The sequence below is a fragment of the Mya arenaria genome, chromosome 14, assembly GCF_026914265.1.
Source record: "Mya arenaria isolate MELC-2E11 chromosome 14, ASM2691426v1".
NCBI classification, from domain to species: Eukaryota; Metazoa; Mollusca; class Bivalvia; order Myida; family Myidae; genus Mya; species Mya arenaria.
The window spans coordinates 14119498-14144445 of NC_069135.1; the positions used below are offsets into that span (position 1 = coordinate 14119498).

Genomic DNA, 24948 nt, shown 5'->3' on the forward strand with positions numbered 1-24948 from the left:
GCAGTGTCGGTGAGTGGTCTACGGCGGGCTGCTCAGTCCTTGAGCGCTTGTCTTGGGATGAGGAGATGTACGTCAAGTGTTCCTGTAACCACATGACCAGCTACGCCCTTCTAATGGATGTATCAGACCAAGAGGTGTGTTAATTTGGTCACAAGTTTTTTGCTGAATGCAACACTGCATGAAATGTATTTATATTTTTATGTACTCATAATCAGTTGAGAGTCTTGTAAGCCACCTGTGTTTTCATTACTTTAAAAACAGAATAGTTTGTTTTAGTTTTTCATTATTATTAAGTATCAAACTACAGAATCATTGTAGTTGCATTTCACTGATATGCATATTACTCTGCAACAATTAAAAAGCTCTTATTTCCATTGCAGTATGTTCCCCCAGAGCCCATCACGGTACAGGTGGTCACGTATGTGGGTGTGTCCATGTGTCTAGGCTGCCTGTTCATCACCTTCATCATCCTGTTCTTCCCGAAGCGGATCCAGTCCAACACCAACTCCATCCATATCAACCTGATGTTTGTCATGTTTGTCTCCCAGATGGCTTTCCTAGTTGGCATCAACCGCACAGAGAATGAGGTAGGGTTGATGATAGTTTGAGTTAGTTAAGTTAGTTATGTTTTTGTACTAATGATTGGTTGATGACGAAGACATCATACCTGTCAGTTTAAGATTATAAAATTACAAAATACACAGATTTTTCAGTAATTTCATATTTGATGCTAGGCAAAACATTTAAGTCTTGTTTGTCTGACTTCAGATACTCATTTAAGTTTTGCGTAAAACATATCAATAATTGAACTTGTGACTTATAAAGTTAACCACTTATGCTAATTACTTGATTTTGTTTGCAGTTGTCTTGCCGTCTAGTTGCCATAATGTTGCACTACTTCTACATGACTGGTTTCTCCTGGCTGTTTGTTGATATCCTGCACATGTACCGAATGTTGACTGAGATCCGCAATATTGATGCAGGATCCATGAAGTTCTACTATCTCCTCGCCTACGTCATACCCGGCATCATCGTCTCCCTGGCAACGGGCCTCAATGCAGAGGGATACGGAAACAAAAACTTGTAAGTATGGGTTAGGTTGATGAGGTCAGGTTGATGATTGTTTTATAAATATAGTTTGATGAATTGGTTTTAATCTTTGTTGTTTGAAATTAAGCTTATAAACAGAGAAAAATTAGAAAATTAAAAATGTGACAGTGGTATATATGGTATACATAGATAAAATACTAAAATCCAGATTCCTATATGTCAGTGCTTATTTTGACAATGATTGCCTTGTATTCAAAAGTCAATTTTAATTGTTGTTTTTTTAAATATTTTTCTGCAGCTGTTGGATGTCAATGAAGGACAAGTTTATATGGAGTTTTGCGGGGCCTGTTGCTGTGGCAGTGATCATCTCGGTGTTTGTGTTTGCTCTCGCAATACGGGGCTCATGTAGAGAGAAGGTGGCCGTCACTGATGTACAGGCACTCCGGTGAGGATGGCTCAGATTGTATAAAAGAGACATTAGAGGACAGATTTTCAGTTTGGCATACTAATATTAATGTTTCTTACTAATAGTTTTTAATTAAACCTGCTTTACTTTACCCAGAGTGTGGAAGAAAATTTATTTACATGATTTTAGTAGGTCAAAATATTAAAACTGGTGATATTGATTGAGAGGCTTTCATACTCTTGTTAATAGACTGGTTGTTTGAACACCTTTATTTCCTATAATAGAATAATTGTTTCTCAACTCTCTTTTCCCCATGCAGGGTTGGTATGTTTGGTAACATCATCTTGTTGCTGTTGTGGGGCGTGGCATGGGTGGTGGGGCTGCTCTCTGTCAACTATGATGTCACAGGCCTCCACATACTGTACGCCCTCCTCTCTCTCACACTCGGAGTCTTCATCTTCATCATGTACACAGTTGTCAACCATAAGGTATTATTGGGTTATTTCAGGTGTTCTTTAACATCCCTCATTTCCTTCAGATCGGAAGACATCCACATCAAGTTATTCATGTTTGTATTAAGCTAGATTCTGTAGGAGATTGGTTTGGAGAAAATTCCATATGTGGTCTTTTGAGTATTTAATTTTACAGCTCTCAGTTTCAACAAAAAATAACTTTTATCATAGTCTTGTATGTGGTATATACATGTTAATGTGTAAATGACACCTCCATTTTTTAAACAAAGTTAATGCAGCCATATGTTCCAATGCTGTTTGACCATTGAGCATCGATACTTCATGTTTCTAGGTTCGTCACGAGGTAAAGAAGTTGTGGTATCGATGTCGAGGCCACAAGCTTGACCTGGATGATAACATCGGGGGAACACGTAGCTCCGTCTACAGTGTAAGTGGCTTATGCTCACATATCCTGGAATATGTTTTGCTGTGCATTTGAATGTCCTTTTTGTTTTAAAAGTATTGTAGCCCTCTAGAATGACATTGTTTTGAAGTCTATTTATTCCATAATTCCATTCCACTATTTTAAGGAATAGATGGTACATGTATAATGCTATAACAAGTCAAAAGTAGGATTCTAGCAATAGCTTGGCGATAGGGTACATACTGCTATTAAATCGCTATCATAAATATGCTTAAATTTGCTTGCAAGATATATCCCAATATACCCTTTTTCCTTATTCCATCTAGAGCAATGTCAGATGGTAACATTCAACTGTCATAATACGATGTTGAAACGTGAAAGAAATGTTATTCTATTAAAATGTAATGTAGAATGCAAAGGCATGTCAAATGATTTAAGCCAATTAAATATTTAAGATGATGAAAAAGGTTATTGGTATTGCATTTTGCCCAGGGTCGTCACATTACCCGGTACACTGTTGTGTATTTTGTACAGCTGCATGAGCAAAAATCAATGCAAGTTGAATACAATCTACCAGATGAAAATTCAGTACGAATAAACCTATTGTAAATCATAGTGATAATGGCTAAAAATTAGTCAAGTGATTGTGAATAATGGAACAATGAACATTATCATGGATGTAATCTTTATTGAAATGTGTCCCCATTTTTCAGAGATCGGCACTGGCGTATCGTAATGACATGTGTGACGGTGGGACAATGAATCGCATCAACGTGGGAATCTCCACAACCTCCACCACCTCTCACTCAACGAGCAAATCTAGCGGGGGCCTGTACCGCGGGGAGGAGTACCTGCGCAGTACCGATACATCCACATCCGGGAATCCCCCACCGTACACATTTCAGAAACCTGGCATGTATGGGTACGACCCAGAGAAACCAGAGGGATTAGGTGTGTAATGGATTTTTGTTTAAGGATGGTGGTATTTATGCTTTACTCACAAATCAAATACATAAAGCTATCATACTGGCAAATGAGCTGTTTCAATATAGTAGAGAAGTTAATGAATTTACATGTTTATTAAAAGTCTTTCAAGGTGGATCGGTTAGACTTATTTGTTTGAAAGATTTATTAAACATCTTCCATTCATTGTATTCAAACAATATTTGACTCTAACACTATTCTGCTAAACTTTTATTAACAATTATCTATTATAACATTGCACACAGACCCAGACACAATGCAAATCCGAGGAAAACGTGAGGGTAACGACTCAGATTCGGACAGCGAGATGTCAGAGCATGCAAGTCTCGATCTGGCATCCAGCCACTCCTCGGACGACGAGGATGATGTAGATGTACGACTAGACTGGGAAAACACAGCACCAAAAAACAAGAAAGTTGGTGAGTGAGTCGAGTGTTTGGTATTTGAAGAAAACAGCTACGCTATCGCTTTCCTAGCTTTTGGATTTCATATTACCATATTAATATTTAAATAGATATTATTACCTAGACACATCCTGTAGTTTCATTCACATTCATGGTACTAATTGCTCTTCATTCTTCTTTTCTTTCACTTTATTAAATTAGAGATTAAGGTTTTGACTAATGTATCTTTTAGAAATTTAAAGTAGTTATATAGTCGGTTTATTGGATTAAGAAATGTGACAAGATTAATTTACACCAAGTATGATGGGGGAAATGCCAGAAAGATGTATTCAGCAGAAACGTTGATAATTTCTGTATGGCATCGTCAAGGTATAGCTTGATTATGATAATAAAAGCGTTAATAGTTGTTAAAGTAAAAACTTAAACCATTTGAATAAATATCCCACAATGCCATTTGTAGATTGTCAGGAGTTGCTCTATCATATGAGCCGGCTTTTGCCAAGAGGTAACTCACTCACACATGGTTGGTGATAGGTTCAAGTTTGTGAATGCAGGTGGCTGGGTGTTTGGGATGGAGGAATATTTGTACAAGTTAACCTTAGTCTTTGAAACTTGGCAATTCTGGTTTATGTGCCAACAGAAGCTTAAAAAATGGTGTAATTGTAAATATCACTCCGAATGTATGTTGAAAATCACTAAATTTGTTACAAAGTGTCAAAAAGAAATCTAGAAAAGCTCCATTTTGTAATAATGCATGTATAAACTTAATAGATTACATGACTTTATGGGCATAACTGTATTAATACTATAAATCTATATCTAAATGCATTTCCAACTAACACTATTAGATTGGTCAAGAGGACGTCACATGACAAAATATAAATATATATTTATAAACAAACCAGCTTTCATTGTTAACATGAAATGTGTTCATTTGCAGAGCATGACAACTCCTGTTAGTCAGGCTGTATCCCCCCACCTAACCTGATTTAGGCATGGTCATTAATAACATTGTCCATTTTAATTAACCATCTTTGTTTTTTCTATCATCCTTTCTTGTTCATAATCATATTTTTGAAATGTATCCAGTCACATTAATCTATTATAAAATTGAGATGAAAACATTTCTTTTATTAACATTTGCACATTACCCTGTAAATTTCATATCAGTTATTACCTATGGTATTCATAAATTTCATGAAACATTCGGATCAAAGAAATCAATGTTAAAATTAACATATGAGTAATCTTATAGAACAATACTATTATGGTCAGTTGTTTAATCTTGACTTTTTGTATTTTTCAGAGGATGCTCGTGAACAGATTCGCAAGAAGAAAGAAGAGTTTCTCCAGCAGCAGCAACAACAACAACAGCAGCAGCAGCAGCCATCACCAATGATACCGTCCTCCACCCACCAGTATCACAACCCATTTGAACACCACATATATGCAGGTACACATTACAGACCAGGAAATATACACCATACTAGTCGTTTCTCCAACCATCAATTAATATTTTTGTATAAATGCATTTAAATTGAATGTCTGTGTTAACACATATTCATATATCAAGTAGCCCTTCTATTAGTCAGTGGCTTTATTTCATTGTGCAATCAACCAATCGATGACTGGCTGGAGGGCAATTACAATACTATTGGATATGTCATTCATATATGTCATAATAATGTTTGTATACAAATACCTTCATCCAGTTGCAGCTTTCAATTAACTCTTGATAACTTCGGTACTCAATCATGTACCAGTTGTTTTCCCCAAATACTTTATTTAACTGTTTTATATTGATTAGCTTTAAACCAATTTTAACCTGTGAAACAATTAACAATATAACCGACTTATTTTTAGTTTTGACAGTCATGGTATGAATGTTTGTATTCCACAGGCCCTCCATCCCCGAAGTATTCCCCACAGCCCTCTCACAACCCAGGACAGTGGCCCGGGGACCCCCAGCTCTCGGGCTACACAGGAAGTGAGTCAGACTACCGCTCATCAGACCAGCCAACCCTCTCCAGCACCCAGCCTGATGTCACTCTCCAGACGCCCGAGTATAAAGGTACAGCCCGATATGGCCCGGGTGCGTTCTCACATTTCCTGAACCAGCAGTGAGCTGACTGGGTGCTTCAGGCTTACTCTGGAGCAAAGAAAATGGCCAATGTGTCAAGGATATCTGTTTACTTCTGTTGCGAATGTTGGTCTAGGTCTTCAAATGGCTAAGATAGTCTTGTGTTCAAATATGCCTGTGCTTTATATTTCTAGTTGTATATATTAACTGAAATTGTCTATAATAATAATATACTCTGTCTAATTGAGTTATTTCTCAGTAATTGAATGATTTACATGTATTATAAGCTTGAGTTATAAGATTTCCTAGTCAATATATTTTTCAAGCTTTTTGTATTGTACAGAACTTTATTATGCCATGGCACTTTTTGTCCCATTTTTCTTTCAAAATTGTACAAATTGCTTTGTAAGAAAATTTTATGAATGGACAAAATTGTATTATAAAATTGAAGTGTATTTTCTGTAACTAGCATGGTATATAATATATTTTATTTTGAAGAGTCACAAAGTTACAAAGCGTTTTGTTTTATACTTTATTTGGCTTAACTGTGCTTTTGTGATTCATTATTATTTATGTAAAGGTTTCCTTCCTGCTTAACATTCCACATCAACTGTATACTTTTATAGCTTCAAGAATTGAGAATTTTCCTTTTCCAATCAATAAAACTCGGACCTAAACATATTTTGTGTATAAACTGTTATTTTGTGTATACTAGGACGAGAATTTAAGGTAGCGACATCCAGGCGAATGGACTCTGTGGATATCGGTAGACTGAGTCCCCGGTCCCCACTGGGGTCCCCCCAGGTCAAACACTCCCCAAGGGAGGACTTGGGTAGCTCGCCACTAGGTAGCCCCCCTCATAGCCCTCGCTCTGGGCCAGGGAGTCCCATTCCCCATCCTCAAGACCGCATGGTGGTCAAGGTGTTCACACACAGGGGCAGCGTGTCCTCAGACTCCGAGTCAGAGTAAGTTTCCATGGCAACACACATAGACAAACTCAACATTCATGACTCAATTTTTTGTTTGCACTTAAAAAGTCTAGTTCATTGGAACAAAGTTTATCTTCTCAATCATTTTGTAGAATGTATTTTTGTTCCAGTAAACATGGCCACTATCAATCATGGATGTACAATGGCAGGATACTTGTGATATCAAACCATTCAGGAGAACTTCTTACATTTACTTTCTGGAATGAACTTAAAAAAGATAAATTAGATGACATGCTTTCTGCTTTTAGGATCATGCCATTGTACATAGCTTGTGTTTGGTTCACTGCACCTGTTGAATATAGTGAAAATAGTTATATTATTGTAACAAATTGCATGTGCGGGTTAAGGATCTTTATATAATAACATTTGTTTGATTAAATCATTTTGCGTGGATTATGTTGTGCTTGAATAATTATTGAGTAACTTCAGATAATACTTCACATTATGCTTGCGGTTCTTTCACATAAGTAAAACCATGATTCTGTTTGAAGTTTGCTTACTGTTTAGTTTATAGGGAGCATATACAAGTCAAGTCTCTGTAATTGGACTGTTGTCAAGTTTTGATAAAAAACAAACAAAATCTCTCAAAAGCCCAACTTGTATATGTTTTCTGTTTTCCTTGCATGGCATGTTTTGTTTTGTTTTATTAACATGTTGTATTTTGTTTTTACCTTTAACCTAGATGCAGTCATGAAACTTGTGTTTGATGTCGTCATGGAAACTGTTGTCACGGAAACTGTAGGAATAAGACAAGAAGTTTGGGAAAGTTTCTTCTTATGGAAGAACACCACCAAAGTTAATTAAACAAGTGCTTTGTGATAGTAGTAATACGAGTGTGAATGTCACAAGGAGGTTGTGATTAATTCAATGATATATATATATATATATATATACATACTAACACATTGTTTCTCTGTAGAAACAAAACCCAGTGAGTTTTTGATTGGTTAGAAATGAAAAACAAGACCATGATCAAAATTCTGTGGGTGAATGCTTCTTCTTACTTTAATGAAGCAAAGTCCAATTTAAAGTAAAAAGATTTACAGATATTGATTGATCTCAGACTTTGATGCCATAAGAGAAAAGTGGAGTTCATTACCTGTGTTGAAAATGTCCAAGACAGAAACTATTGAAGGTTTTACAACGGTAAACGATACAGTATATTAGTATTTCTTCTACAGTGTGGTTTATGAAGAGAAATCCTCGTGTGTGAAATCAGTTTTTAAACATTATTTTTGTAACTGTAATATGTTAATGCATTTATGAACTATGTTGAGAAGGCAATTTGTGTGTTTCATTTCCCAATAGATACTCCTGCATTGCAATCATTACCACAAAATTAATTTCCAGCATCTACAAATGATTAATCTTTCAGTTCATCTGCATTTTGAGTGTGCCATAAACATTTCATTGCAGGAACACAGTCCCAGCCTCATTCAGTTATAATAATATATCTTGGTTGTAGCATTTTCACCGTGTTGTGATGCAAATAAGCAAGTGCTCTTCTATTTGATTGCCTTCTTTCATTGCTCAGTTTTTCTGGTTTAATTTTTAGATATTTAATAAGTAAACCATTAGGTCAACACTCGGAAAGTGATGACATGTTGCTTTTGAGATCAATCTTACTTCATATCATATCAAAATATGTACAATCTTAATTTCCTAACAGATGTTTATAAATACAGTGTAGCATAATGTTTTGTTTGATTTGTGTGAATATGTCAACATATTTATTTCATTTATCTATTGTAATTGTTTTTCTTTGTTTACACATTTTGGAATACTGTGTTTGTGAATACATTGGATGTTTTGTACAATATCCTAACAAGGAATAAAACTTAAAATTGACAGACTTCTTTATGTTGTAATCATAGAAGCTATTATGATAGAAGGGTTTTTAACATCCTGTATCAGGCCGTGTTTGGTATGCAAGCATGTATCCCTCGAGACCACATACATGTTAAAAAGGTAAATTTTTTAAAGAAAAATATGATGTGAAATGCTACCCATGTTGATCTATACTACTCACCCTAGAATCAACGTTGTACCTATGTTCAGGTTTTGCATTTATTGCATTGAAACTTGAGATATGTATTCCCAACTAATCAACCTACTTTATTCATGAATTAAGATTACACTTATTTGAATAATCTGCAAATTATGGGCCCTTATTATATGAATTAAAAGAATCTGGTTAAGGTTTTGCATGTAAGCACACCAAGGTTAATATCACAGCAACTACTTGATGTACTGCATTCAGAATATATACAGCGGTACTCAATCATCCAACCTATATATCACAGATAACTATTTGGCATTAAATGCAAATGATGGCCTTTTATTATTGTGGTTTATCACAACAAGCAACACTAAACAGGATCAGAAAATAATGGATACATGATAAGGAATCGCAAAATAACTTGACATATCAGAAATGATATGTGAGCGAGCAAAGTCAGTTGGGTCCACTTTTGACAGAGCTTCAAATGGGAAGTTAGCTAGATATCAATCTAGTCCCTCAAAGGGCTGTAACCCAAAAGTTACAAAGCAATTTAAATTGGTATTGATAAAACATCTGAAGATGTTAGCGAATTATCTCATTCCATAAACATCGCAACAATGTATGGACGAGATAAAAATCGAAAATTGATGAGCAGACAAATTCAGTGAATGCAGACTCAATGGGTCCATAGTACGCTTTCAAAAGGGTCAATAATGAATAACAAAGTTTGATTTGGTAAATTTTAATAAAATCTACCTCATTAAAATTCAATTACATCAACGAAACACTTCTACAAGCAAACTTTTATCACATGTCATTCTTATAACTATAATGTTGAAATTCTGTCTATTAAAAATCAAATGAAGACCACGACTTCACAAATATCCATTTTGCAGATCTTCAAAACACTAAGAGAGCATTGCCGCATGACTCAAGTTTACTTTCATCTTCTTTGAAAAACAATGGAATAAATAGTCCCTATTTCCCTGTCAGTTCTATTATAATCTAAATCTCTGCATGCGAGATCGAAGGATGTTGTAGTCTGGCAGTTGTTCAGTCGGTCCTGGAAAAAAACAATTGTATTTGTGATGCAAATACTACAAAGTTTGACAGCACAACAAAACATGAATTTACCTATAAAAAAGCTTTCGATTATACTATTAATTTTTAGCTTTATTGTGAAAACAGCTATAAGCTGATATAAAGCACTCTATTAATCCGTACATTAGAAGAAACCAGTCCTGGTCGCAGTTTCAAAGAGTCCGTGAGATAGTGACAGTCATCGATATTAGACTTGGATGAACAGGCCCAAATTCTTACACTATTGCTTTGCATCAAATGTTTGAGCAAGCTTTGTTATATAAAATTCAAAAATTTAGCAAGGGCGGATGACATTTTACCAGTGCGGGAGTTGCCGGCCTGTGCTTATTTCAACTACTGCCCTAATTGGAAACTCTTGGTAGAAAGGCAGACTACTATACCACTTAACTATTCTTAACATGTGTTACGGTTGACCAACAAGACTTGTCAAGCCTTGTATTTCTAACAATGATTAAACAGTTGCTTTTGCTTGGTAAACAGGAACAAGACTAGCGTTCTTATATAATTTACATTATCTTTAAAAATATCCAGTTAACATGATTGCAAGAATATATTTTCTATATTGAAGACACTTTCTGCAAATGTATAACCAGGCCTCTAGGGTTTTTCTTATCATGAATACACAACAATTCAGTCAATATAAGAACAAGAGAAATATTCAAGAACGAATGGAGGATTACGAGAGGAAATAATTTATTGATTTATATCGATTGACAAGGAGTTTTCAGTTACCTATGGCAGCTACAACCGGACACTGGTCGTAGATGTACTTGTAAACCACGGCTCTTACATCATCTCCCGTCAAACTCTGCACGAAAACACAAAACATGTACGGTTCAAACAGCTGTATACTGTCCATATGCTACAACATCAATAGGTGTCAGAGATATTTATCCTTAATGCTTTATTAAAAGTCTTTCAACACAACATTTATTTTTACTAGTTTAATACAACATTATAAAGTATTTTCCTATATTACAGTAGTGCAATATAACTTGACAATGATGTCATTCTGCTAAACTAATTAAGCATCAAACCTTTTACCGCAAAAAAAGAATATATTCTTTCCCTTTATACAAAATTGTACGACACTCATTAACAGAAAAGGCTTGCTTTATCATTTCCTCAGTTTGTTCCATAACTTTCTGTGTTAAATTGCACCTCATGTAGGGGTGTAGAAATGGGCCGGGAGCCGGTAAAATAACCCGGTTACTTTAGCATCTCCACCCGGCTAATTTCCCCGCATCAACAAAAATAAAATCTGTTATTTTTTGTCATGTCTGTTCTGTTTACATCCTATTAAAACCTTGATTGTTGGTATTGTTTATTTTGCTTTCCGCGCATTCCGACTACAATACAGCATTAGCTCGATACGTGACGTCATTAGTCACATCCCCCTCTGGGATGTTTTTCAAGAATTAGGTTTGGGTTTCCCAGTGTTCCGAGAACAATAACATTAGCTAGATACATGACCTTATTAGTCGCATCCCCCTCTGCGGATGTTTTGAAATTAATGATTTGCGAAGCAATGGAGGGTGAAATAAATATTTTTTCCAGACACAAAAAAGCGTAGTAAGTATGCAACATGAGCGTGTCTGGCCTTCTGTTAGTCCTATTACCTTTTATGCAACAGTAAATTTTATATACGCCTGTTAACCAGGTGTAAACAAAATGAAGAAGCTTGCGGTAATGTCACTGCTAAAAATAATCCATTATTTTGATGAATTTTACATGTACGTTGGGTGAAATTTAGTACGCTTTAAATATCACAAAGTGTCCAGATATTTCTTCTGGTTATTAAAATGGAATAAGTTAGCTGCAGGTGAAATATCTAGAACCACAGAAAATGAAGTTAGATGTTTAATTTACAGAGGTTAATAGTGATTCAGTGGCTGAAAGTATATAATTGGTAGAGAAGAAATTACATATATTATTAGGAGGGAATAGCTAGCAAATGTCAAGGCATGTGGTCTGGAATGTTATAATATTATCCTGAACCTGAATTTGACAGTAGTTTGGTTAATTAGTTAGCCCTCACTGGTGGGGGGTGGGGGTGATAGTACTCAGTTTCAGTATCATATTCTAGTACATTTATGTTAAGTTTCCCTGTTACAAAATAAACATGCACCAGAAGACTAGAATGTTTGGTTAAAAAGGCTTAAATTCATCCCACAAAGGGCGTTGCCCCCTTGACCCTAACTGGGGGAGGACACCCAGACCCCCCGCCTACTTTTAGGATATTCCCTGCTACTTGAATTAATTTCTACACCCCTGCTCATGTGAGATCCTACATATACCAAAATTGTCAATGCATACATAATGAATCGCTGTAAAGCAACATAGATAATAAGTAAATCATAACTCACATCAATTCTCTTGATCATTTCAGCAATTGGGATCCTTCTGTCATAGCACAGCATATGTCTGAAATGTCAAACCCAGTCCAGTGAGATTCACATATAGCCTTGTTATACAGGTCAGAACATGGTTCATCAGTGTAGCTTTAAATTTTTATGGCATTTCGAGCTTGTAAATTATGCAGCAAAAAGGATAGGCTTATCAAAGTTCATCACCTTTACAAGGGACTTAAACCACTCCTCGGGCTTAAGCTGACGAGTTATGGAAGTGTGTAGCACCCATCTGCCCTAATGGAGAACAGCACTTCTGCATTCATAAAATTAAATGCTTAAGGCTGTCAAATATTTTTCGATAAATACATACTACTTTACATATTTGACAGTTGAACCCTGATATAGTTCAACTCAACACAATTCTGAACATTTTCTGTCAAATAAATAAGCCTGATACAGTGTGCCCAATTTTGACATTACTATGTCCCTTTTCTGCAGCACCCTGTTCTTTAAAACCCTATCTCCCTAGTAGACCCAACATTGTGGATTACATAGCTTTTGGCACATCTCTAAGGCAGTAAGTTTAACCCTAACATTTATAAAGTTATCGACATCTATGAAGACTGTGCATGTTGTATGTTTTCTTGTACCATTAAACAAGATAGCATTAGACTATATTGACTGCTTCCCTTATGCAATTGCATTATGAAAGTTTTGCCTCCCCAGCTGAGCAACATAATTTACCTGCCAATGTCCTCACACACGGCTGTGGTTCCATCCAGCTGTAAAAGGAGGTTTGTCTTCAGGAATCTCTTTGCTCGCTCTACCTCAATATCTGTGATGTCGCTACACAGACGCATACTGCAAACACCATACAGAGTTGATGTATTTATTACAGTTTGGTGGTACCACATTCAGGTTGCTCACAGAGACCATTTATTACCATAAATAGCTAGTGTCTCAAACAAAACAATTTGAATGGTGAAAGTATTCTGAATTCCCGATCTATCACTTTTTCTAAGCACATCCATAAAGTGAAACAACAGTTCTCAATAATTTAATACTCTAGAAAAAATTATGTGTAAGGATAATTATTCTGATATTTTACCACAGCCATACTTACAAGTGGTTTTGCACCAGCCAGAACATGTCTCTCAGATGCATCTTGTCCGTCACAAAGTACATGCCCCTGGAAATAGAAATAAATAGAATTAAATCAACTGCAATGCGAAACTAGGACAGGCAATCATATTTTTTCAAATTTATTGCACCACCAGAGCAAACTATGCCAGACTAAAATCCTAAGTCTACAGTCCCTGACACCTACAGGCATACATTTACTTAAAATTTCAAAATCAAATGAAGATAATAGCAGGGGTAGTTCCTTCAAGTGTAATTACTGAGAAAATAATTGTAATTGCTAATTTACGAAGTAATAATTAATCACTCATCTTTTAAAAAACAAACATTTTTTCAAAAGTATTTCACTCCTACACCATCTGCCCACTAATCCCCCCCCCCAATCACCATAACTCACCAGAGTCCTGTATCAGTGTAGCAAGTATTGAAGGCCATGTAGCTGTGTGCGAGGTTGTTGGCGATCACCTGGTTGGAGAACATGTTCACCTGGTTTGTGCCGCTGCCATGGGAGCGGTCCCAGGAGCCCAAATGAGTGCTGGCCACCATGAGGGCAATATTGTCTGTGCTCTCCCAGGGTGCGCCCTCCATGGCCAGAGCCACGTGCGCTGTCTGCATGTTGTCCTCACGTTCCTCTATCTGCCATACAGAACAACAGGAAAACATTTAATAACTGTTTTATAACAATTTCTATCTTACCTTGATCGAAATTTTGTTTACTTCACATAGATGATCATCAATATTTTTTCTTAGAACATCAGCTTTTTCAGTCAGAAGTTGACAAACTTTTACATAACTGTAATGGCTATTAGTCACTACAAATTAGGTCTACAAACGGTTACTCACAATGGAGCCTGTGTATCGTGTGGGGAAATCTGGGGCAGAGTCTGGGTGACTGCGGGGCAGTTTACCAAAGTACTTGGAAGCAAGGTCTCCCAGCTTCTGGTGGTCCACACCTGCAGATATCATGCACACAGGTGAACAGGGGCAGGGATACCATGTATACATTAGTTTGCAAATATATCTTGATTACACAGATATTTTTGATGCCTATATCTTGATTATGAAGATATTTTACCAGTTTAATTATATACTTCCTCATGTGATTTTCTGCCTATATTTAATGTGAAATCTATCTATGAAAGCACACATTTGTAAGACAATAGATGAAATCAATGCTGCAGCTAATCTCAATTACATGTAATAGACTTAAATTTATTTATCGATGAAATTCAGACAAAACCATTATTACTTTGAGGTAATAATCAAAGAAGTCTTTTCAATAACACCAGAGGCAAGTATAGATTCTTGCATCTCACAATCTATACCTCTTGACTACAATGAATGAATAGATTTAAATTAGATAATTATACCTCCTGCAGCTGCGAGCACCATTCTGTCCCCAGTGTAGTGTGTGTTCACATATTCTACCAGATCATCTCTCTGAATAGACCTGCAGGAACAAGTCAGTTCTTCAAATTACACACGTTCTTAAAAACATTCAAACTACATACCGGTACAATAACAATACTGTTACTGTATAGTGCATTGTCAATAGAAAACAGATTGCTTTCAATTAGAACATGTAATCTGCAATATATTCACTAAGGATGCAAATCTTGTTTAGCCTCATCAATTTCAAGTCTAGTCTATAATGTTATGACAATCGAAGCATTCTTAGGCCGAAAAAAAATTAAAATAGTGTGGTTAGGGTAACATTCTTTTCAAAACAGGAAGTGTAGGTAAGCTTTTTATCTATATATTTCAGGCTTTATGTAAGAATGCTATTGCCATCAACAGGGAATGGCGTTATAGTAATCTTCTGTATAAATCTTTAAATGTATTTAAACTACATATCAAAAGTTCAAAACATAGTTTAGTTTAAAGAAAATTACCAACAGACTATAAAACGGAAACAGTAAAAAAACAGTGGATGCTTAATTCGTAAAATCAGGTAACCCAAAACAAAGTGTCCTGGTCCTATAAACTAAAGTTTATCTTCTTTAAGAAATAAACAGGCAAAATAATAGAGTCAATGATCAGAAATTATTGAAGACAGACAAGGTGAATGATCTTACAAGATGTTTTCTGAGGGCCCGAGGATGGTTCTACCGAGTGGTGTGCCCTGGTAGGCTGTGGCGTGCAGAAAATCAAACACAACCTCCTGCTGGTTCATGTCCACCTCCTGAATAACACAATATATGTTAAAACATCAACCAACAAGAAAATCAAGGGATGTGCTAGGATGTGTGACTCTACATCACTGCTACGCTTCTGTCCCTATCATCAATTTCCCAAATATTTCAAGCTTTCCCTGAAAGCTCATTACTTTAAATTTTAAACCAAGTTCATCCAAGATTTCATAAAATTAGAAAACATCTTCTATCATTACACAAACAATATAGTTCAGTTTTAAAACATTTATAACACAGTCATGCCTGCATTTCCCGGAGGATGACCCCACGCTCTCTTTCTATCTCATCCTTGCCGAGGCGGCTGTTCTGTGTAATGTCAGCGAGGACCTCTACAGCACGCTCCAGGTCCTTAGAGAAGCATTTGGCATAGTAAACGGTTTGCTCCCGTGACGTGTACGCATTCAAGTGAGCGCCCATATTCTCCACCTCCAGTTCAAGGTCACGCTGAGAGCGCTTTGATGTGCCCTTTCAAATGTCAAATAAGATAAGAATAATTATCAATAGCTTAATTGTACAAACCACGAAAAAGGAACAATAAGGTGTAAAATAACACTCAACTAAACATGACAGTGACAGTGTGCCACATCAGTGTTTGTGAAAACAATTCAGACATTGCGGGTTGATTCTTATAATGTTAGCTGTAAAAGCAAACTATAGAGGACAGATAGTCTGGAATCATTTGGTCCCTACAAAATATTTACATCCAGAAATATGCAATATGTACTCGACAATATCTCTTTTGCACAATATTTAATTATTCTGGAAGTTTACGTCTTACTTTGCAAAGCGTGGGACTACAATGTGACAAAAAAATGACTTAGTTACAGCAGAAGCAGGATCTTAGTGAAAAACATGATTACTGGAAGTTACATCATAAATTATGTTGTTCTTGCTAAGCAAAGACGTTGATTTCAAAGACAATATTTGAGCATATATTTACATGTTCAGCAATCATTGAAATTAAATTTTCACGAGTGCTTGCCATAAAAGAGCTGTCACAGAGACAGTGCGCTGGACTATTACACCACTTTTCAGTGTAAGGATCGGAAAGTTTTGGCGAAACATGGGTCACTGTAAAATTAGATTAGATTTCAATGCAATACATAATGTATTTGCTGAGAAATTAACATGAATGTGGTTACATGCAAAAATTTAACCAGAATTTCTAAGTCCAAAAATAAAGGGCCATTATTTTCAAAATACAGTTATCTAACTTGGTTATTCAAGTGTGTTGGGTGGTTGAGTACCATTGTATAGTCTTAATGCAATACATCAAGTAGTTGCTGAGATATTAACCTATGTCTGCTAACATGCAAAACCTTAACCAGACTTTCTAAGTTGAATAAAAAAGGGGCAAAAATGATTTAATATGCAAGATAAGAGTTACCTTTCCTGATTAATAAAGGTTGAATGGTTGGGAGCCTGTGTAGAAAGTTTCAATGCAATACATGATGTATTCGAATTACTATGTCGAATAAAAAGGGCCATAATTTGAATTTAATGCAAACTAGAGTTATCTTACTTGGTTAGTTAAGTAGATTGGATGGTTAGTACCATTGTATAAAGTCTTAATGCAATACATCAATTAGTTGCTCAGATATTATTATTAACCTATGTGTGCTAACATGCAAAACCAGAATTTCTAAGTCAAATACTGAAGGCCCATTATTTGCCCAACACTTGGGTGAGTAGTATATACCTCTCCTAATTCTTTGAATAGTCGAGCTAAAAATCAACAAGCCCTGCTTATAAATCCAGAAGTTGAGCAAGCCCGGAGAGAATTTAACCAGTGCAGGGCTTGCGGGCTTGTGTCAATTTCGACCATTGCGTCAGTGTCTTATTTTAAACATTTTTACACTCCTCATAATTTGCCGTTTTGTGTCGGCCTCATAGAATTCAGACAAGATGGCCGGCTTGCCCAAAAGTATGCATGCCCAGGTACACTGCACATTCACTTTTCAAATTCCGTATCTAGTGTGGCTATAATAGACAATTTACCTTAAAGATCATGTGTTCAAGGAAGTGAGCCACTCCATTTGTTTTCTCAGTTTCATATCTGCTTCCAGCATTGATCCACAAGCCAACCTAGACATTCAGAAAAATGTTTTAGCAAGATAAACAAGATAAACAATCAGTATTAGAAGTTTAAAGCATAATGCTGTAAAATCTATATGAATTCAAAAGTACATCATACTTAAAATAATAACACATTCAGATATTAAACTGATTTGTTATTCATCTGCAGCATTTTAAAATGCACCAATTAGGATATAAAATCGAACTTCGCTTACAAAAATAACTAGAAATACAGCCCTAGACCTACTATAAAAAGTAAACGATACAACTATGTCGTGGTACAAAAAAGTATTGGTACCACTCCTCTTAAAATTGTTTCAATGACATCACAGATTAATGACTTTGTGTACACAGTACAAAATGGAGAACATAGTGTTTAATATGACTCTGATATAGATAGATTTATTTTGCCAATTCATGCTATGAATTGAAAGAATATGGAATAACATTATATTCTGAGATAAGCTTTTCGGATTGATTTTATGTTCTTCTTTGAACCTTAAGTCAAACTAGCATATTAAAGTAAACCTGGGATGAAAAGTGCACCTGATGATGGGCTCAAACCACAACCGCCTGAACACTAACAAACTGAGCTAACCGGGTGGCTGGTTCTGACCCACACACACTACAATATTTTAAAGAATGTAGGATGAAGTGAACCAGGACTAAGTGAACCACTTGGTGAAACGAAGTGAACCATCTATATGTTATATAATGAAATATTATGTTTCAGAGTTTATTTTCCTGAGTATAAATGATTTAATAGATAATATAAATAAATTGTTAATCATATCAAAGTGTTTATTTATTAGAATTATGTATTTTGATATCTAACAATGTTTTGAAAAAAGGAAAAGAAAAATGAAAAACTGTAACATGTGTTGTTAATTTATTGATTTGTAATAAATAATATTTATGCATCTCTTGTATTTATGTTACTATCATAAAATAGCTACTATATTAATTGTCATGAAGCTTAAAAGTCAATTTCTAACAGCTAAATAAACATCTTTAACAGTGTAGCAAATGTGCGAAAGTCTAGCATTCAAATGGCGATAATTACTATTTATTATCACCTTTCAGGCAGTGTGCCATCACGTGACCGCCCGGTTAGCTCAGTTGGTAGAGCGTTGGACTGTTAATCGGACAACCCGGGTTCGATTCCCGGGCGGACCAGGTTACTTCTGTTGTGATTGGTAATGAAATTCTTTCTACGACCATTCGCACTGTACCACTGCCCCTGGCATGTACAGAAGTTGTCAGTTCCTTGCAGAAGTGAAGGCACCTAGTACTGGTTCACCGCCCAGGATAGGTGTGCGGTGGTTGAACTGTCACTCTGGGACCCTTCAATGTGCTCACGCCGGGACCCGGAGTATAAACTACTAACACCACTCAGTGTGCCATCACACAATAGCCACTATATAATACATATGTGGTTCACTTGGTCCTGAAATGGTACACTTGGGAACTGGTTCACTTGTGAAATGGTTCACTTCGTCCTGCACCCTATTTGAAATACATCAATTATCATTCTCACATATTTTTTAAATTAGCATTTCACATACTGTGCATGTTGGTTCCCCAGAATTCTCTGAGGCTACTCTGAAGCCATTAGACAGCTGTGATGTTTCAGTCTCCAGGAGCTGCAGGCTAGGCTTGGCAGCTACATCTGTGGACCTAAACCTCTGGCTCGCCGGTGCTGTCAGTCCTGATACCTGTAACAAACAAATTGAAAAAGTTTTAATTTAAATCTAGCAGTCTGTGAAATGCTACTACATTTAATTATATCATTCCAGCAATGTCATGTCTTGTTGTCTTATTAAGTTATTTTCGACGTTCAATGTTAAACAGATGGGTGGGGTAAAATTTGATCAAACTTGTTGTAAATTTTCTGAACCACATTGGGTTTTTTCAACATGAAGAATAAATCAAAAAGTGTGTAATACATAATATGTCATGTTCTTTCTACCTTCTGGATTCTTGGGAAAGTTCTTGACAGCGAATTTGCTGCTTTTATCAGTTTGGAAGCCATGTTCCAGCTAAGGACGAACCGAACTGCGCATGCGGAATACTCTTCATAAGTTTCGTACTCGTTTAACTTCGTACTTGTAAAAAGTGTGACAATCAGTGGTATGCAACACTTTTCGTGATGACAATTGGTTTAATGTGTCTTTAAAGTTTAAAATAGGAATGAATTTGGACGGTTGAAGAAGTACTCAAACATAATTAAAAAGTTCCTTTAAACTAAATATAAACGTTTTGTCTGTCAGGGTCATATTGTAGAACAAACATTGAAAGATTGGGATATGGGATACATTATAACATACTGGTACACTCTGGGATATGATCACAATATGAACTTTACACGCGTGTAAAGTTCATATTGTGGAACAAACATTGAATGACTGGGATATAGGATATATACAATCTAGGACTGTGGTGGAGTATTTTAATGAGGAATTGCATAATTCTACAGCAGTCCTCAAATCTTTATATTTTTACCATCCAAAGATGTGTCTAAATGTGTGGACAATTGTGCGTGATTAATGTGATAGTCTAGAACGCTCCTCAGTATTCGGATTTTAAAAGTAGTATACAACTTTCATATCTAGCCAGAATAGTCATCCCTGTGCACAGTAACAATGGGTTCTGGGAGCAGTACGGAGGCGGAGATACCAAACGTGACGCCCATCGTTGACCAGGAGGAGCTGGTGCGCCCCATCAAGGAGAACGGGCGATACCGGAACCCATTCCCGACCTACGAGGACCGCGGCTTCACACACCTTATGAGGCTGATGAAGGATTTTGCGTTGAACAACATCAGTGGGATACCATGGAACAACAAGGAGGTAAATATGGCATTCTGAAATGAGTTATCAATCGGCCGCTATTCCATGTGCCGAAGGCCGCATTCGTAAAAACTAATTAGTTGAATATGTTTGCGTCTGATCCACATGGAATGGACATTGTCAACTTTGAAGTTTATCAGGTTAACGGTGAACATATTTAATCGATTGAGCTAGAAAGTAGCGATAGTTCACATAGCTAGGCCACTTCATTTTTAGAAGAACTTTTCAAGTCAAAAACTATATAGTATTAATTGATATACTTTTCTGCAATTGCACTTATACATATTTATCAATAATACCTGACAATCAGAATACATTTTAACTGTCTCTCAGAGAGTTTTATTTGATTCCTACCACGCTGAGATCACACAACGAGCCTGACACATCGCACAGATAACTGGTAAAATTGTACCCTTTTACGTCGTATTTATAAATATATCACCTCAAGGTATACGATTATAAGTATTATTTACAAAATAAATGCATCATTCGGAAGTTATTTGGTATTTTCCGGTATAAAGAGTAACCGACACGACATCTCATAGCAAGCGTAACTTTGCTGATGCAATCCACAATGCTGACGAGTTTGGTTTAAATATACATATGAAACATAATTTCATTCATTAAAATAATCCCGACTACTTTTTAAAGAAAGTTGCAAAATTTAAAACTGTAAAGCAAAATATGATTTCTTTTTTAAAGATAGAACTTTGCGGTACAATACGCTGTGTACTATAACAGATCGGGATCAATGGTTTAAATAAATGCCAGTATGTTAGTGAATAACAGGAGTTCGGCATGCATTCGGTTGAAATAGCCGCAATATTAACCGTACTCACAATGCTCAGCACTACTTTTGATATTTCAGGAATTGGACAAAACACTGCCCGTCCTCAAGCCGGACATTGAAACGCTCGCCGCCGGCGAAAAAAGCAACAACCTTCGAGCGGTGTGGATGGGACATGCATGTGTTCTTGTGAAAGTCGACGACCTGGTGGTACTGACAGACCCTGTGTGGGGCTATAAATGCGGACCCCTGGGTAAGATGGGGGCCAAGCGGTACCGCCCGCCCCCGTGCAGCATCGACGAACTGCCTGAACTGGATGCCGTGGTGATCAGTCACAATCACTACGACCATCTCGAGTATTCTACTGTCGTTAAACTGGTCAGTGAGTCATGATGATCTTAAAGTTAACGATATTCTTTACCTTGAACGCAATTAATATCGTCTTAGACACGACCATTGCCCTGTATAAGACTAACCTCCCTTATCGGCAGCCAGCTTTTATTACATATACCATTTTAATTGTTATGAAGTTTACGTGTATTTTCTCGGGCTTATGGACACACGTGTAATATATGCAAATCACGATATTCTTCACAAAGCGAAACAATCGACTAGCACTAATTGGTTACTGTTTAAACTATGGTATCAGAACAAGCGGTTCGGCAAGAATCTGCATTGGTTTGTGGCGGAGGGACAGGCGAAGTGGATGCGGGACGCCGGTTGTGAGATGGTCACAGAGCTCACCTGGTGGGAGGAGGCGTCCCTGGAAAAGCACGGACATAAGTACACCATCGCCGCCACGCCCTCACAGCACTGGTGCCAAAGGACCGCCACCGACAGAGACAAGGTTGGTGTCACTTTGTACGGTTCCAATAATGCGGCAGATGAAATTTTTAATACTGCATTGATGCTATAGGATTAATGGCCTTACCAAAGCGGTATTCCTTAATTCGCTTTTTTCCAATCAAAGATCTGTTAAAGTTCACCAGCAGAAGGTATCGCAGCAATGTTCACATTGAATTGATTCATAACGTGCAATATTAAGTCGAAAGTAAACACAAAATGAAACTATGATTTACAATCAACATCGGTTAAAGTTAACTACCAGTATTGATGCAATACGAACATAAAATTATTCACAATGCGCAATAATATGTCAAAAATAAAACAAATAAAACCTCAAAGCCCACATCTTTTTCGAAGAAAAAATAGTTGTATTTGCGGCGTTCTTGTCATCCTTAACTTGAAATTGTAATTAAAAACCGGTTCAGTATATTGGCATTCCACTTATAGTACACACCCTGCATAATACGCATATGTTTAGCAAGGCACACCCATAGACTTGAGGTATTGTAAAGATGAGACCCTTATGAATTGAGAAAAACAGACCAGCGTTTTCACCCTTATGCAGTGCTCTTGTTAATGCTCTATATATCTGCATGTGTGCTGCAGGCGCTATGGGCGAGCTGGGTGGTGCAGGGCCCCCGGCACAACTTCTACTTCGCGGGAGACACAGGCTACTGTTTCGGCTTCCGGCAGATCGGCCGGAAGTATGGGCCCTTCTCCCTCGCTGCAATACCCATCGGCGCTTACCACCCACGGTTAGTCGGCATATACTTTCATTTTTTAGTAATTCAAAGAAAGTTTCTTCATTTCGAATTGAAAAGGAAGTCTACACATTGCAAAATTCGCACGAACCGAACTTGTCTACAGCTTGTGACAATAATGAATATGTTATTTCTGAGTATGGCTAGTTACAAGCATGTGGTCAATAACAAAGTGTTGAAACAGGAAGAATAGATTGAATTCATAATCCATTTGACAAACTAAGTTGATTTATTAAGAGATGGTTTCATTGATTGGTTCTTCATTATCCAAGATTAAATCTGCCACTGGTGTAAATAATTCAGCATATTCCTGATTTTAGATGGTTTATGCGGCCGCAACACTGTAACCCGGAAGAGGCGGTTGAGATGCACGTGGATCTCCGAGCGCGCCGCTCCCTGGCTATTCATTGGGGGACATACGTCATGACAGTGGAGGTTAGAGGCCCTTTATTACACCTGTAACGTTGTATTTCGTTCTGTTCTGTTTGATAATAACGAATAACAACACCCGTGTGATGAATGATGAATGTTTGTGTGCAGTGTTCGTTCTCGGATAATTCGTGTGTGTTGCAATAGTGAGGAATCAAACGCCACATTAAATTTACGGATCGGCGGAATAATCTGCTAAACAAAACACTCTTTTTAAAAAAAAATAATCTTCAAGTCTGGAAAGTGAAACTAATTTTCCATGAACATCGAAGTTTTGAAGTTTCATGATTTGTATGTTAATCCGGTCTACAACTGACGGAGACCCTTGAACTTTATCAGTGTACATGTTTATCTAGTGTACTATGAAAATACCTTTAGATGACCATACATACTCATATTTGATTATCCTTCATAATAAACATTATTGATTCGTGAGTGAGGGTGTGAGTTAGAGGTTTTGTCCGCATGAGTAGAAGGGGCTGTGTAGGTGACAAGGGGGTAGTTCTCTGATCCTCTAAAGAACACTTTCAGCTTCTACGCAGGAGACTTACTCGATCATATTTTATATCAGCCAACAGCAATGGTCACAATGAGCTAACTCGAATATATAAGAATAAACTTCTCAAGTTTAAATTTACCCTACCACGTGTAGTGCCACAAAGCATTGTACTATATATTGTATTCCTTTTTCCAGCCGTACATGGAGCCAAAGACGAAACTCGCGGACGCAGTCGCCGCCCGTGGGCTCCATGAAGCTGCCTTTACCACTGTTCGCCATGGTGAGGTGCTCGACCTGGACTCGGAGACAGTGGAAGACAGATAGCATTGAGCGAGTGGGAAGGGCGGGTTTATGGAAGTTTGCTACATAATGTAGCGGCGACATGCGCGGACAGACTAACATTCCTTTCAAAGGATGATTTGTTGTTGGGTAGACAATCGATTCTGATTGGACGGGTTTCCATTTTAGATGACCTTTTACATTTTTACCATATTGTTTACTCATTCGCTACCTCACATTGACGTCATCACTGTCAGTTGCTTGTTTGACTGTTGCACCATTTGATGACCTATATTAGAGCACGATCATGATCAAACAGTTATTTTTTTCATAAATTCGGACCATTCAACTGTTGTTAATTAAACTCTATGTTTAAATCCACTGAACATAAAACGATTTCATTGGTTTTTCTTTGTGTGGCCTCTAAAACATGGCATAGACATACGGATTATTTGTCCGGCGTCGCCTTCGTCGAGGTTGTAGGCCTCAAACGTCGTTTCCGGCCAATAGCTTGCGTTTTCACGACATGTTGTGGAGTCAAACTTGGTATGAACATTGGTCATGGTCCGTAGATAAACCCTATCGATTTTAGGTCAGTAGGTCATATGTCACCTTTCTCAAAATATAGATGGTCGGTATCGTTTCCAATCAATAACTTTGGATCGAATTTTTGTAGAATTGCTTAAAACGTGGGATGTTCATTGCTCATGTTCGGTTGATGGTGACCCCACTTGATACCGATGTCTATAGGTCAAGGTGATAGCTGCCTCTACTAGAAAAATAATAGTACTTCACAGGATTTAGGGAAATTCAACACTATTAAGGACAGAAGAATCCTATTAAATAA

At 36.9% G+C, this 24948-nt stretch overlaps 3 protein-coding genes across 3 annotated transcripts in view; 2 read left to right on the forward strand and 1 right to left on the reverse strand.

The window, feature by feature from the left end:
- LOC128217070 (cadherin EGF LAG seven-pass G-type receptor 1-like) overlaps positions 1–8637 on the forward strand; it is a 37916-nt gene extending 29279 nt beyond the window's left edge. Inside the window, exons 22-33 of the mRNA XM_052923925.1 lie at positions 5–134; positions 381–587; positions 863–1083; positions 1349–1495; positions 1776–1944; positions 2261–2356; positions 3046–3283; positions 3562–3735; positions 5027–5173; positions 5621–5791; positions 6516–6765; positions 7472–8637. Of these exons, the coding sequence (XP_052779885.1) occupies positions 5–134; positions 381–587; positions 863–1083; positions 1349–1495; positions 1776–1944; positions 2261–2356; positions 3046–3283; positions 3562–3735; positions 5027–5173; positions 5621–5791; positions 6516–6765; positions 7472–7496 (1975 nt within the window). The 3' untranslated portion in view covers positions 7497–8637. The remainder of the gene's footprint in view (positions 1–4; positions 135–380; positions 588–862; positions 1084–1348; positions 1496–1775; positions 1945–2260; positions 2357–3045; positions 3284–3561; positions 3736–5026; positions 5174–5620; positions 5792–6515; positions 6766–7471) is intronic.
- Positions 8638–9517: 880 nt separating this feature from the next.
- On the reverse strand, positions 9518–19746 carry LOC128217665 (mitochondrial-processing peptidase subunit beta-like). The gene is made up of 13 exons (XM_052924967.1): positions 19621–19746; positions 19217–19366; positions 17574–17660; positions 15819–16040; positions 15459–15565; positions 14754–14833; positions 14227–14336; positions 13781–14019; positions 13367–13432; positions 12988–13104; positions 12259–12316; positions 10625–10700; positions 9518–9854 (listed from the first exon to the last, which is right to left on the reverse strand). The coding sequence occupies exons 1-13, from the start codon at positions 19681–19683 to the stop codon at positions 9790–9792; spliced, it is 1440 nt and encodes a 479-aa protein (XP_052780927.1). The 5' UTR covers positions 19684–19746; the 3' UTR covers positions 9518–9789.
- Positions 19747–19774: 28 nt separating this feature from the next.
- On the forward strand, positions 19775–24497 carry LOC128217666 (N-acyl-phosphatidylethanolamine-hydrolyzing phospholipase D-like). Its single transcript, XM_052924968.1, has 6 exons — positions 19775–20500; positions 21369–21665; positions 21937–22134; positions 22740–22888; positions 23215–23329; positions 24018–24497. The coding sequence occupies exons 1-6, from the start codon at positions 20294–20296 to the stop codon at positions 24144–24146; spliced, it is 1095 nt and encodes a 364-aa protein (XP_052780928.1). The 5' UTR covers positions 19775–20293; the 3' UTR covers positions 24147–24497.
- Positions 24498–24948: the final 451 nt, after the last annotated feature.

Coding starts and splice junctions, on each gene's coding strand:
- LOC128217665 (XM_052924967.1), bottom strand. CDS start 19,683: ATGGCTTCCAAACTGATAAAAGCAGCAAATTCGCTGTCAAGAACTTTC. Junction 19,367..19,620: donor CTTTCCCAAGAATCCAGAAG/GTAGAAAGAACA, acceptor TGTTTGTTACAG/GTATCAGGACTGACAGCACC. Junction 16,041..17,573: donor TTGAACACATGATCTTTAAG/GTAAATTGTCTA, acceptor GACATTTGAAAG/GGCACATCAAAGCGCTCTCA.
- LOC128217666 (XM_052924968.1), top strand. CDS start 20,294: ATGGGTTCTGGGAGCAGTACGGAGGCGGAGATACCAAACGTGACGCCC. Junction 20,501..21,368: donor TACCATGGAACAACAAGGAG/GTAAATATGGCA, acceptor TTGATATTTCAG/GAATTGGACAAAACACTGCC. Junction 22,135..22,739: donor CCGCCACCGACAGAGACAAG/GTTGGTGTCACT, acceptor TGTGTGCTGCAG/GCGCTATGGGCGAGCTGGGT.